General features: G+C 39.5%; 1 protein-coding gene across 2 annotated transcripts in view; it reads left to right on the forward strand.

The window, feature by feature from the left end:
• UBE2R2 (ubiquitin conjugating enzyme E2 R2) overlaps positions 1 to 13,293 on the forward strand; it is a 93,792-nt gene that overhangs the window by 78,629 nt on the left and 1,870 nt on the right. Inside the window, exons 4-5 of one of the 2 annotated variants that reach the window (XM_055578839.1) lie at positions 8,878 to 9,012; positions 11,927 to 13,182. In XM_055578839.1, coding sequence (XP_055434814.1) covers positions 8,878 to 9,012; positions 11,927 to 12,146 — 355 coding nt within the window. In that variant the 3' untranslated portion in view covers positions 12,147 to 13,182. Of the gene's footprint in view, positions 1 to 8,877; positions 9,013 to 11,926; positions 13,183 to 13,293 lie in introns of those variants that run through there. The other variant, XM_055578838.1, reaches the window with a different exon arrangement.

The following is a 13,293-nucleotide window of genomic DNA, read 5'->3' on the forward strand; positions in this document are numbered from 1 at the left end:
TCCCACTCTCTGTAATGAGTATACCTAAAAGACTGTTCAAGATATATGAGATACTTTTGATTATGCTAATTACTCACTAGGTACTTTGTTCTATCCAGTATACAGGATTGGGAAAAATGGGTATATTTTGGATTTCACCACATCTTGCAAGTATATTTTCTTAATCAGAAAAAAATGGCTTCCCTTTTTAATTCAACTAAATGTGTTGATACACCTCACCTTGACAAGCATCATGCCTATGAATAATTCTCAGATCAGGCATTAAGACTTGCCATAAGTTTATAATGTCTATGAAATAAAGAATCATTACACATTTCCTATACTTTCTGCTTTGCTTTAATGTGATTCTCCCTTGGGGTTGAAGCATTTCTCAACAGTATTCAGAGATGGAATTACTGAGTTTGTTTTAGTGCAGATGTAATTCCAGCAGCCCCAATCTATACATAACTGAGTGTATTATACTCCACCAATAGCAAAATACTCTTAAAAAAATCACTCTATGCTTTTAACAAAATTATTTATGAGGAAGGAAAAACATCTCTATTTGTAAATTTCTCTTTGTTTTGCACTTCTGATGTTTCATCCCCACTAGGCAAAGCACCATAGAAATACTTGGGATGTTTGGGAAATATGCATTTCTTGTGAAGGGCAATCCTGAAAAGGGAAGCTGGAAAGAACTGACGTGATATTTTATATTATCTCCAGGGTCGCATGTATATTAGTTTCAAGACCATTGCTTTACACAGGATCTTTTAGGATCATTAGGAAAATTAGTATATTTCTGCCTCATCCCCTCGTATCTAAGCATCATACCACTGTTAGCTGAGTATTTGTACCTTTAGCTCATACATACGTTATTGAATTTTCAGCATCAAATAATACACTGACACTTGGATATAAAAGAAAAGGAAATCTTCTGCTTCCCCCTTCTAGCTTTTAAGTATTATTGTTTCTGTATTGTCAGGGTTATAAAACTTACAGTCTGTACTATACGGTGACATAATCCCAGTTTTTTAAATTCTTATTCCTGTTGTTAGATCAGATCACTATTAGCAGCTCATTATTTTACTTCCTTTGGTCTATTAATTGGCTGAAATTTGTTCATTAGTAATTTCTCAAGGGATTGGTCCTAGGAGCCGTATTTCATTCCCTGAATTCTCACACATGCAAAATACTATGTGCATGTGTATGTGTGTATATTAGAGTATACTAGTGTATTTGCCATTATATTTCAAATGACAGATTTTGACTAGATGTAAGATTTCAGGATCATGCTTTCTTTCCTTGAGGATATTATTGGCATTACTCTGTGGTTGCTGTGGAAAAGTTTGGCTACCCTTTTTCTCATCTCTTTCGAGAAAAGGATTTAAATATTTGGGAAGATTTGTTGAAAAATTGGACCAAAACTGCAGAGTTGTTCTTTAAGTGATTTTGGTGCTTGTTTTTCAGGGCTAGCTTTAACCCTAGACTAGAAGAAGGAGTTCTGAGGTGTTGGTGATTCTTGCTTTTGGAGGCTGAATGTTGAATTGGATGCTTCCCATACCACCCCACCCACCCTTTGAGAAAGCAAGCCTTCTTTCTTTCTCTTTTTTTTGTGTGGCTTAAACAGTAGAAATTTATTTTTTCACACTTTTGGACATGCACCACCCTTATGGCAGGAAGTGAAGAGGAACTAAAAAGCCTCTTGATGAAAGTGAAAGAGGAGAGTGAAAAAGTTGGCTTAAAGCTCAACATTCAGAAAACTAAGATCATGGCATCTAGTCCCATCACTACATGGGAAATAGATGGGGAAACAGTGTCAGACTTTATTTTGGGGGGCTCCAAAAATCACTGCAGATGGTGATTTCAGCCATGAAATTAAAAGACACTTACTCCTTGGAAGGAAAGTTATGACCAACCTAGATAGCATATTCAAAAGCAGAGACATTACTCTGCCAACAAAGGTCCGTCTAGTCAAGGCTATGGTTTTTCCAGTGGTCATGTATGGATGTGACAGTTAGACTGTGAAGAAAGCTGAGCACCAAAGAATTGATGCTTTTGAACTGTGGTGTTGGAGAAGACTCTTGAGAGTCCCTTGGACTGCAAGGAGATCCAACCAGTCCATTCTAAAGGAGATTGGTCCTGGGTGTTTTTTGGAAGGAATGATGCTAAAGCTGAAACTCCAGTACTTTGGCCACCTCATGCGAAGAGTTGAGTCATTGAAAAAGACTCTGAACCACTATGAGGTACCATTTCACACCAGTCAGAATGGCTGTGATCCAAAAGTCTACAAGCAATAAATGCTGGAGAGGGTGTAGAGCAAAGGGAACCCTCTTACAGTGTTGGTGGGAATACAAACTAGTACAGCCACTATGGAGAACAGTGTGGAGATTCCTTAAAAAACTGGAAATAGTCCCACTGCTGGGCATACACACTGAGGAAACCAGAATTGAAAGAGACACGTGTACCCCAATGTTCATCACAGCACTGTTTATAATAGCCAGGTCATGGAAGCAACCTATATGTCCATCAGTAGATGAATGGATAAGAAAGCTGTGGTACATATATACAATGGAGTATTACTCAGCCATTAAAAAGAATACATTTGAATCAGATCTAATGCGGTGGATGAAACTGGAGCCTATTATACAGAGTGAAGTAAGCCAGAAAGAAAAACACCAATACAGTATACTAACGCATATATATGGAATTTAGAAAGATGGTAACAATAACCCTGTGTATGAGACAGCAAAAGAGACACTGATGTATAGAACAGTCTTTTGGACTCTGTGGGAGAGGAAGAGGGTGGGATGATTTGAGAGAATGGCATTGAAACATGTATAATATCATATATGAAACGAGTCGCCAGTCCAGGTTTGATGCACGATACTGGATGCTTGGGGTTGGTGCACTGGGATGACCCAGAGGAATGGTACGGGGAGGGATGAGGGTTCAGGATGGGGAACACGTGTATACCTGTGGCGGATTCATGTTGATATATGGCAAAACCAATACAATATTGTAAAGTTAAAAAATAAAATAAATTTTAAAAAAAGAAAATTAAGCAAAAAAAAAAAAAAAAGACTCTGCTGCTGGGAGGGATTGGGGGCAGGAGGAGAAGGGGATGACAGAGGATGAGATGGCTGGATGGCATCACTGACTCGGACGTGAGTCTGAGTGAACTCCAGGAGTTGGTGATGGACAGGGAGGCCTGGAGTGCTGAGATTGATGGGGTCACGAAGAGTCGGACACGACTGAGCTACTGAACTGAACTGAAGGTGTTGGCAAGGTTGGTTTCTTCTGAGGCTTCTGTTCTCAGTTTATCTCCATATGGTCTTCCCTCTGTTCATATCTGTGTCCTAATTGCCCCTTCTTAATAAGGGCATTAGTCATATTGGATTAAGACCTGTTCTGAGGACCTTATTTTAACTTGATTATCTCTCTAGAGACTCTGCTCCACATATAGTTTGAAGTACTGGGGATTAAAACTACAGCATAGAATCTGAAGCCTTCCCATTCTTCAGATGCAAAGCCCAAAACAAGATTTTTCTCATTGTGCTGCCTAGATGGAAAACCTATTACCATTGCCCATAGCAATTCAAATTTTTTGCCTTTACTACTGTGCAAATATACAAAGACTGTATTTGCCTTGTCTCAGCTTAAAATATTATAAACTTTTTTTTTCCCCCCCAAAAGAAAGGCCTGTTTGGGGAGCTCCCTGGTGGTCCACGGGTTAGGACTCAGCGCTTCAATACCTTAGCAGGGTTCAATCCCTGGTCAGGGAACTAAGATCCTGCAAACCACGCAGCGTGGCCAAAAGAAAGAAGAGAAGGGCCTGTCATTTAATTCAGTCCTTTGAGGGCAAGAACTCCTTTCGTATTACTCTGCACTCAAACTACCTTAACTACTTTGGGTACCAGCATCAGTATTTTTTCTCTCTGAACCCTGAGGTAACCTGAGCCCCAGTTTAGAACTGGGACTTCACATCAGAGATTGCTTTCCTTGCCTTTATGCTTTGTTATTTAGAGGCTTTACAGGCAAACCTTCGTTATCTTCAGATTGTCCCCTTGGTCGTTACCCACTGCTCCAAAAGGTATTTGCATTGGAAGTCATTAGTGGACTTCTCGGACCTTTTTGTTTCTTCATTCCATGTAATTATTGGATGATTCTTCAATGTAGTGATCTTGGAGTGGGCAAGTAATGGGAGAGTTTTGGTGTTTGTGTATTTCTAGAGAGGTCATAGTGTTTTGTATGACTTGTAGAACCTCATCTGGAACTCCTGGTGATGCCCAGAACTCTGAAAAGTCAGAAAAGCACTACCTAATGTGAAACACGTCACATTTGTCAGTGTGTTATTTGTTTTAATACAAAGCAGTTCCTTAAGATAGTAAATTGTATGTATTTCTCATAGGTTATTTATGGCACTGAAATATCAAGAGGCAAGATATGAGGTACCAAAGGTTATTGTTGATATCTGCTTGTTGCTAAATTATCTAAAGTCAGCACTTGTCTGCCTCAGGATTCTAAGCTCCATATCGAGTTTATGGCTGTAGCAAGATAGCAGTGGAGGCAGCAAAAGGTTCATTTCAGCCTGTTGTAGGGTCTTGACTGCTGAATGGCTCTGTTATCCGAAAGTGGTTCCATGTTCACATGTGTTTGGACTTCTTCATGACCATGTGCACTAGTCTTTGATTTAGCACCTCAGTGAACATCCTCAGAAGATAAAGTTGTGCAGGCTTTTGTAACCTGAGGAAGAAGAAGGAATTCCAGTTACCTTTGCAAGCCTAAGTCGATTTATTAACAAGACCTGCTGAGTAGTGAGAGTTGGCTAAAGGAGAAAGCAAGGAAACTGTGCTGTGCTACAGTTGTAGGCATCCAGAGCATCAGCCAACTCGTTTCCACTAAGAGCTCAGGAGTCTCCTCCTCTTAGAGGAAGCCAGCATACCTTCTGGAAGAAGAGATCCACAGCCCTGTCCTCAGATGTTTAGAGGATGGGAGTTCCTTACAGAATTGGGAAGTTTTGGAGAAGTAGGCATTAGTCAACAAAAAATGAAATTGGGAGGCTTGGGACCCCTGATGCTGCCACATGTTTGTGATTAGGGGCCCTCGGCACCATGCCTCCTCTTCTCCATGGAAGAAACAAAGTGTGCCTTAATTTGTATTCTCTCAAGAACCAAATGAGAGCTTTCTGTGGGTGGGTGGGGGTTCTCTTAGACTTTGCAGTAGGATTCACAAGTGCTTTCTCTGAGGAACCACCCTCAGAACTACCTGCCATATCTACTGCAGGCTCTTGGATGGGAAAGTGGTCTTTGTTAAGGATTTGCTTTCCTCCGAAGGATAGAATAGTGTTTTCTCTGCCATGGGACCAGATTTATGGATCCACTCCAGAGGACACACGTCACGTTAGGAGTAGGCTAGGATGTTCTCCTGTCTGTTCTTCTCTACAACCCACTGAAAGGGAAGGGAGCTAGTGGCACAAGTGCTGGACAGCTTAAACTGTGTGTATAATATACTTGCTAACCTTTTTGAGTCACAGTACATAGGAAAAATGAAATTATATTATTTGTAGATCATAGTGTATTAAACTGAAGATGCTCCTTTGGCCAGAAGTTACCATTCCAGAGGCTCAGGTTGTCCCAGGTCCTCCCCACCCATCTGCCTAAGGGGAATCACGATATACAACTTCTCTGTAACCCAGTCACAACATACTGGTTGGGAAACTTTGAATAGGATATTGCAAATGGAATTGCATCAGAATTCTTCCTTAGTGTTGAGTCCTTTGCTAGCACTTGGTTGTATGTCTACTGCTGTGGGTGGGTTGTTTTTATGAAGGTGTGGCGTTGTTGTTGTTGTTTGAAGGTGTACTAGATGAAGAAGATTAACTCCATCTGAACCAGTGGCATGGATTCCATGTACCCAAAATAAAAAGATGATTTTTGCTCTCCAGACAAAGGGAGGAAGTGAAAACATGCTGGATTAATAACTGTTATTAACAAATATTATCACAGTGTACTGTAGTTAGCACCTGGTGCTTCTGAAAGCATCATGGATTTCAATTTAGGGAGTCTATGGTACTGGAAGTGATTTTCTTTTCATAGAGATGGATGATTTACCATTTTTTAAATGGTACTTTCCAATTTGCTGTTTCAATATGGTATTTACATTGCAACATATAAAAAATCTACTTGGTGAACACTCCTGGGAGAAGTCTCCTTTTTAATTCTATATTAATTCTGTTAATATAATTCATCTGGACCTGTGTTGTCCAATAGCCACTGTTATATTGGATAACACAGATTATGTTTCCATCATCACAGAAAGTTGTGAAGGTACAGTACTGATCAGGACCATTAATCTATACCAAAGTTTGTCCTTATTCTGCTTATTTTTTAAACAGATTTTGTATATGTTTTCTTCTGAAACAATCCTTACAGAATTTTCTACCCGTATTTTTCTTTTGCTTCAAGGATATTGTCAGTCCATTTCCCATTTTTGGCAATGATGAGTTTCTTTGAATCTTCTTACTGTAACTACTGAAGAAATCCAGAAGGATGGGTTTGGGAGTTACAACAAGGAGTTAACCTAATAGAAAGGGGGGACATATTAATATATGTGATAGATGGATTTTAACTAGATGGGAAAGTTTTCTTTGAAAGTGCCTTTGTGGTAATCTTGTATAATCACGTAACAGAAACTCTTTACCCTTTTAAGGAGAAGGTTTCATCAAATCAAACATCTAATTGCCCGGTTCCCTCCCTTTATTTTTTGCTTGGAGTCAGGAGCAAAAGGCTATTTTGCAACAACACAATCTGTAACCTCGCACCAATGAGAAAAGGTAGAGAAATTTAATTTTTCATCCCATGTTTTTTAACTTCATGCACATAGCTTTTAGGGGAGAAAAAAGCATGAGAACTATTTCAGACATTTTTGGATCTTACTGAGTTTATTTTATCTAACAGAAACTTCATTCCCTGTAATTAAAGGTATCTAGTTTTATCTGTGGATGAAAAATTTTCACAGAATTTCTGAGCATCTAACTCTCACAGTTGAACATTCAGCATCTGACTTAGTGCCTCTGGTACAATAGTAAGTGCTTAGTAAGTATTTTTGAATAAGATTTCTATTATTAAGAAATTAGTTCTTCCATGTTAAGGCTGTTGCTTTTTCTCCATTCTCCTGCTTAATTCTTACTTGCTTCCCTTAGAAGTATGGGAAAGAAATACAATTGTATGTAATACTGGTTTTCAGATCTTCTAAGCAGCCATGATACAATATGGAGTCTAGCATCATTTTTACCCTTTGCTGTGAAAAGATTGCCTTCAAGCTAAGTATTTTTTGCTTCTGCTTTTTCCTTTTGCTCTTAACTAGAGTAATGGAAATAAAAACAAAAATAAACAAATGGGGCCTGATTAAACTTAAAAGCTTTTGCACAGCAAAGGAAACAGTAAACAAGATTAAAAGGCAACTTTCAGAATGGGAGAACATATTGCAGATGAAATAACTAACAAAGGATTAATCTCCAGAATATATAAGCAGCTCATACAGCTCAACATTAGGAAAACAGCCCAATCAAAAAATGGGCAGACCCAAACATTTCTCCAAAGAAGATATATAGATGGCCAATAAACACATGAAAAGATGTTCAACATCACTAATTATTAGAGAAATGCAAATCAAAACTACAATGAGATCTCACCTCATACTGGTCAGAATGGCCATCATCCAAAAATTTACAAACAATAAATGCTGGAGAGAATGTAGAGAAGAGGGAACCTCCTATACTGTTGGTGGGAATGTAAAATGATATAGCCATTATGGAGAACAGTTTGGAGATTCCTTAAAAAACTAGGAATAGATCTACCATATGACCCAGCAACCCCCCTGCTGGGTATATACCCACCCCCCATCCCGAGAAAACCATAATTGAAAAAGACACATGTACCCGAGTGTTGATAGCAGCTCTGTTTACAGTAGCCAGGACACGGAAGCAACAGATGTCCATCGACAGATGAATGGATAACGAAGCTGTGGTACAGCTATACAAAGGAATATTATTCAGCCATAACAATGAATTTGAGTCAGTTCTAGTGAGGTATAACCTAGAGCCTGTTATACAGAATGAAGTCAGAAAGAAAAAAACAAATACAGCATTAACGCGTATATGGAATCTAAAAAAACAATGATGAACCTATTTGCAGGGAAGGAATGGAGACGCAGATGTAGAGAGTGGACTTGTAGACACAGTAGGGGAGGGAGAGATTAAGACTAATGGAGAAATTAGCATCAACATATATATATACTATAAGGCGTAAGGTGGATAGCTGGTGAGAAGTTACTGTGTAGCACAGGAAGCCCAGTGTGGCCCTCTGTGATGACCTAGAAGGGGAGATGGGAGGAGGAGAGGGAGCTAGGGAGGGAGGGAATGTAAGTATAATTATGGCTGATTTGCGTTGTTGTATGGCAGAAACCAGCACATCATTGTAAAAGTTAAAAATATATATATATACATACCCATATAAAAACTGTATGGCATTTAAAAAATAAGACACTGCAATAAAAAAAAAATTTTAAACCTTAAAAAAGAAAACTTTTCATTTTAAAAATGTTATTTGAAAAGCTTCCAGATGTCCGATTTTTGTAGATTGGAACATATTGCCAGTTAAGACAGTACCTTCTACAGAATTCATGTTTTGGCCTGCAAACCAACCTTCATGCTAAACTCAGATTCCCTCTGCGTTGTCTCCCAGATAGCAACTTATTCCTAGTCTAACCAATACTGGAAACAAAATTTTGATACTCCCCTAAAGCCTTAAATATTATAGTCTTAAATTTAAAACAAAAACTTTTGAATACTGTGAATGTGAATATTCATAGCTGACCCTTTTTTCCTGTTTCTAGGACTATCCTGTTAAGTGTAATCTCATTGCTTAATGAGCCCAACACCTTCTCCCCAGCCAATGTGGATGCTTCGGTTATGTTCAGGAAATGGAGGGACAGTAAAGGAAAAGACAAAGAGTATGCTGAAATCATTAGGTAAGGTGTTTTGTTTTGTCTTCTGTTCACTTCAAATCTTCATACAAAATCAAAGTTTATCCTGGAACCAAGGGCTTAAATTGAACTTAAATGTCGACTCTGTGTTTGCCAATTAGATTTATCGTTTGGGAAGAGATTTGTGCCTGAGCCTAATGATACTGGCTTTTGAGAGAACAGCAGATCTGATTTCCAGAACTTCCATGTTCTTTTTTTTTTTTTTTTACTTTACAATATTGTATTGGTTTTGCCATATATTGACTTGAATCTGCCATGGGTGTACATGTGAGAACTTCCATGTTCTGGCTAGTCGAGTTTGCAAACTCTTCCTCCTGATCAGTTTAGGGACACTGTTCTAGGCTTTCAACATGCCCTTTAAGTGTAGCAAACACCCAAGGTATTCCAGATGTCTATTCCAGATATTTTTGTTTTCAAATTTTTATTAATGAAATCCTATAAATTATTGATGTTTTTAACCACAGCAACATCTTCCAAGAATCATCCTCGCCTTCTCTAACTCCCTTACCCTACAATCGTTATCAGCAACTGTAGTACATGATTTAACAGAACGGAATAAGAATCAGGAGACTTGGAGTATACTCCTAGCTCTGCCATGCCTCACATGACCTTTTATAAGTTAACTTTATATATATAGTTAGTTATTTATTTATGTAGCTGCCCCGGGTCTTAGTTATGGCGTGCGGGATCTTTAGTTGCAGCCTGTGGGATCTTAGTTCCCAAACCAGGGATCAAACCCATGTCCCCTGCACTGAAAGTGTGAAGTCTTAGCTGCTAGACCACCAGGGAAGCCCCTATCAGTTAACTTTTGAGGGTCTTTAATTTTCCCATCTGTAGAAGGAAATAAAAAGGTAGATGGTATTAGGCTCAGCCATTCATTTCTAGTTATATCCTGCATAGAATAAAAGGTTTTCCTAACAGTACTTAAGGATTGGTAGAGCCCCAGGGACAATTCCAGCCCATTCTGTGTATATGAATTTTAGTAAGCACTAGAATTTATTTAAAAAGTCCCTCTCTATAAATCTAGTTGGCACAATACCATGTGATTTTTTTTTAAATGCATGTCATCTGACAGCTGAATAAGTTATCTGTAAATCACCTCCAGACCCTCTCTCTAATCCACAGTCATTTAATGAAATTGCAAGGATAGAATCTGGGCATCTGTATTTTGTTTTTACCAGCCACTTAGGTGACTGGTTTATACCAAAGATTGAAGATAACTAGTTCAGTGTGGAAGTGGACTGAGGATTGGAAAATGGGAATTCTTCATAAAATTGTCAGATGGAAGTCTGATGTTCATGGGAAGGGTTGGATGTCAGGCACAGTCTTTCCTTAAGGGAATTCATACTTCTGTTTGTAAACAAACAAATGACTGTGTAATAGGATAAGTGCAACTACAGAAACACAAACAAGATACAGTGGAAGGAATGTATAATATGTTCCTAGGAGAGTCTTAATCAAGAATTTTTCAGAGAGAGGGAAAAACATGTTTACTGAAACACAGGTGTATGACAGCATGACATGTCAAGAGAATCATAAATTCTAATTTGAGAATTGATGGGAAATTAAGAAAAGCATCAGGTCTTAAAAGACAGTGAAGTCAGAAGGAGGTGGCAGAGTGTCACTTAAAGACTGTGTGAAAGGATAATCCTATTTGAGTTCCAAAGGAAAGAGATTGACCAGCAGACCAGCTGAAATCTGAGGAGGCTGAGATGAAGACGAAACTGACGAAGTGACAAACAAGAATGAGAAAACAGATTTGAAAATATTTAGGACTTTGAAGTAAGGAGCTGAGAGAAGAAAGATGGGAGAAACTGGCCACAGAGGTGGACGGCGACAGACCAGACAGATGAAGACTTGCTGCGTTAGGATTCCATCAGCACGGAGAAGGGTATAGGGTTCAGAAGAGAAGTCTAGGCTGGACCCTGATGATTTGAGTGCTGTCAGTATGAAGGGTTAGAACCATGGGAATGGCTAAGGTGGTCCCAGGAGGAGATTGTGAGAAGAGAGATTCAAGCCTGAAAGCCTCAACACCAGCATGCAAGGCAGCAAGATCAACCGAGAGGAGTCTAATTAAAAGGAAGACGGGGAGAATAGTGGTTTGATGTTTTAAGTTTAGTTTCTCTAACCCGTTGAGGGATCAATTTTCATATTTATTGAAGGAAACAACCTTCATGCATTCATACAATCAGTATTTGTCACACAGCTGTGTATGACAGACTGCGCTCTAAGCAGCAAGGGAACAGAATTAACTAAGATAGACAAGGTCTTTGCTCACATTCAGGGGTGAAAATGACAGAAAGGTGAACAAGTGAGGAAGTAGGATAATATGAAGGAATGACAAGATAGCTCCTTTTCTGTCAGAACAAGCCTCCTCTCAGATGACATATGTTCCTAAGTTCATATGTGTAGGGCGGAACAACTGATCCACACAGAAAAACTAGGTGTGTTTGAAGGTACTAAAAAATACCCCAGAGTGGTCTGAATGTTTTGGAATTGGAGAAAGCAGTGAAGTGGTAGGCAGGTGGATCATGCAGGACTTTGAATTTAACATGAGATATTTGGATTTTACTCCGAGTAGGAGGATTATTGAGTTGTTGGGGCCTGCATTCTAGGTTTAGTGTGAGACCAACTGGAAAAAAGATGTGAGGTGATTTCCAGCTAACCAGTATTTGAGATCCATGGCTTCAAACACCCTTCAGAAGGGTCATTATTAAGTGTTCTTCAGACGGGTACCTGATGGGCTGGAACTTTTGGTGTAGTAGAGGGTATTTGTCAAAGATGCTTTTAAGTAGACAGGTTCTAAGGTTCAAAAACCCAAGTCACAAAGACGTTTGGATTATTTTGGCCAATTATAAATCCATGTTCCAGAGACTTACATAAACTATCCTGTCTTCAGGAAACAGGTGTCAGCCACTAAAGCCGAAGCAGAAAAGGATGGAGTGAAGGTCCCTACGACCCTGGCGGAATACTGCATCAAAACTAAAGTGCCTTCCAATGACAACAGCTCAGATTTGCTTTATGACGACTTGTACGACGATGACATTGATGATGAAGATGAGGAGGAGGAAGATGCCGACTGTTACGATGATGACGATTCTGGAAATGAGGAGTCGTGACGTGCTCCTTCAAGGCCCCTGTACTGCCCTGCCGTCTCAGGCCAAAGGGAGGGGAGCAAGTGGGGACCTAGCAGTGGCCCCTCAGCAAAAAGCTATCACGGGGGTGGGGAAAACAAACACGGCTCCTGCTGACTCCCCTTATGGATCTCAGTTTGCTCCTTTTTATGGACCTCTTAATGGAGAGAAAGTCATCCTCCACAGAATGTCTGAATTCTTGCATTCTTTACCCTTCCATCACTGTATTGATTCTTTTTTTCCCCCCTTTCTTTAAATCCAAACTCTTGCCTCACTTCGTCTCTACAAAGCGTTCACAGCAAAACACGTTTGGTCCGTTTTTAGATTCTTGAAGAATTAGTCTTTCACCAAGACGTTTAATGTGTTTAAAGCTGGGAACCCATTGGGAGTTCACAAGTGCTGCATATGCTGGGTAGCAAAAGAAAACAACCACAAAACCCCCAGAAAACAAACTTTTTTTTTAAGCAGATCTGCCAAGGTTTAGCTGCTCATTTACGTGTGTGTGCATTTGTTCAGCCCCATGATGGTGAGTTTTGTTTCTTAAGGCTGGGGTACAGTGGGCGTCAGGGACTTTGTTCTGAACCTGATGAGACATGTTCCTAAGGGCACAGAACCGTCAGCCTCCAGGAAATCCTCCTCACACAGAAGAGAGGAATCAGATTTTGTTTTTTGAAATTGGGATCTAAAGCCTGAAATAAATATTCATACTTTACATAGAACTGATTGCTATTTATTTTGAAGGCAGAGTTATTTTTGCCCCCCAGGGAGTGGGGAGAGAGTGGGGGGATTAGCGTGAGTGTGTGGAGACTTAGTGATGGGAACAAAGATTTAAAATCACTATGCCAGTTTTGGTTGATTGCTGCTGGGGGAAAGTCAAACTGCTGGTGAACACTGTTGGGAGAGAAAACATCTGTTTCATATATGTAACATGGCCTTTCCCTGAAAGATACACTCTCACGAGCATTTTTTTTTAAGTAGCGAGGTTTTAATTACTCAGTATTAATACTAGGTGCATGTGTTTAAGATTTTGGTTTTCATTGAGCTGCTTATACTGATAGTGGTAACTGTGGATATATGTGAGACCTGAGTGACTGGTTCCCGCTTTCCTCACTGGATGTGACCCCGACTTTTG

This window comes from Bubalus kerabau, chromosome 4 (genome assembly GCF_029407905.1).
Source record: "Bubalus kerabau isolate K-KA32 ecotype Philippines breed swamp buffalo chromosome 4, PCC_UOA_SB_1v2, whole genome shotgun sequence".
In the NCBI taxonomy this organism is placed as follows: domain Eukaryota; kingdom Metazoa; phylum Chordata; class Mammalia; order Artiodactyla; family Bovidae; genus Bubalus; species Bubalus kerabau.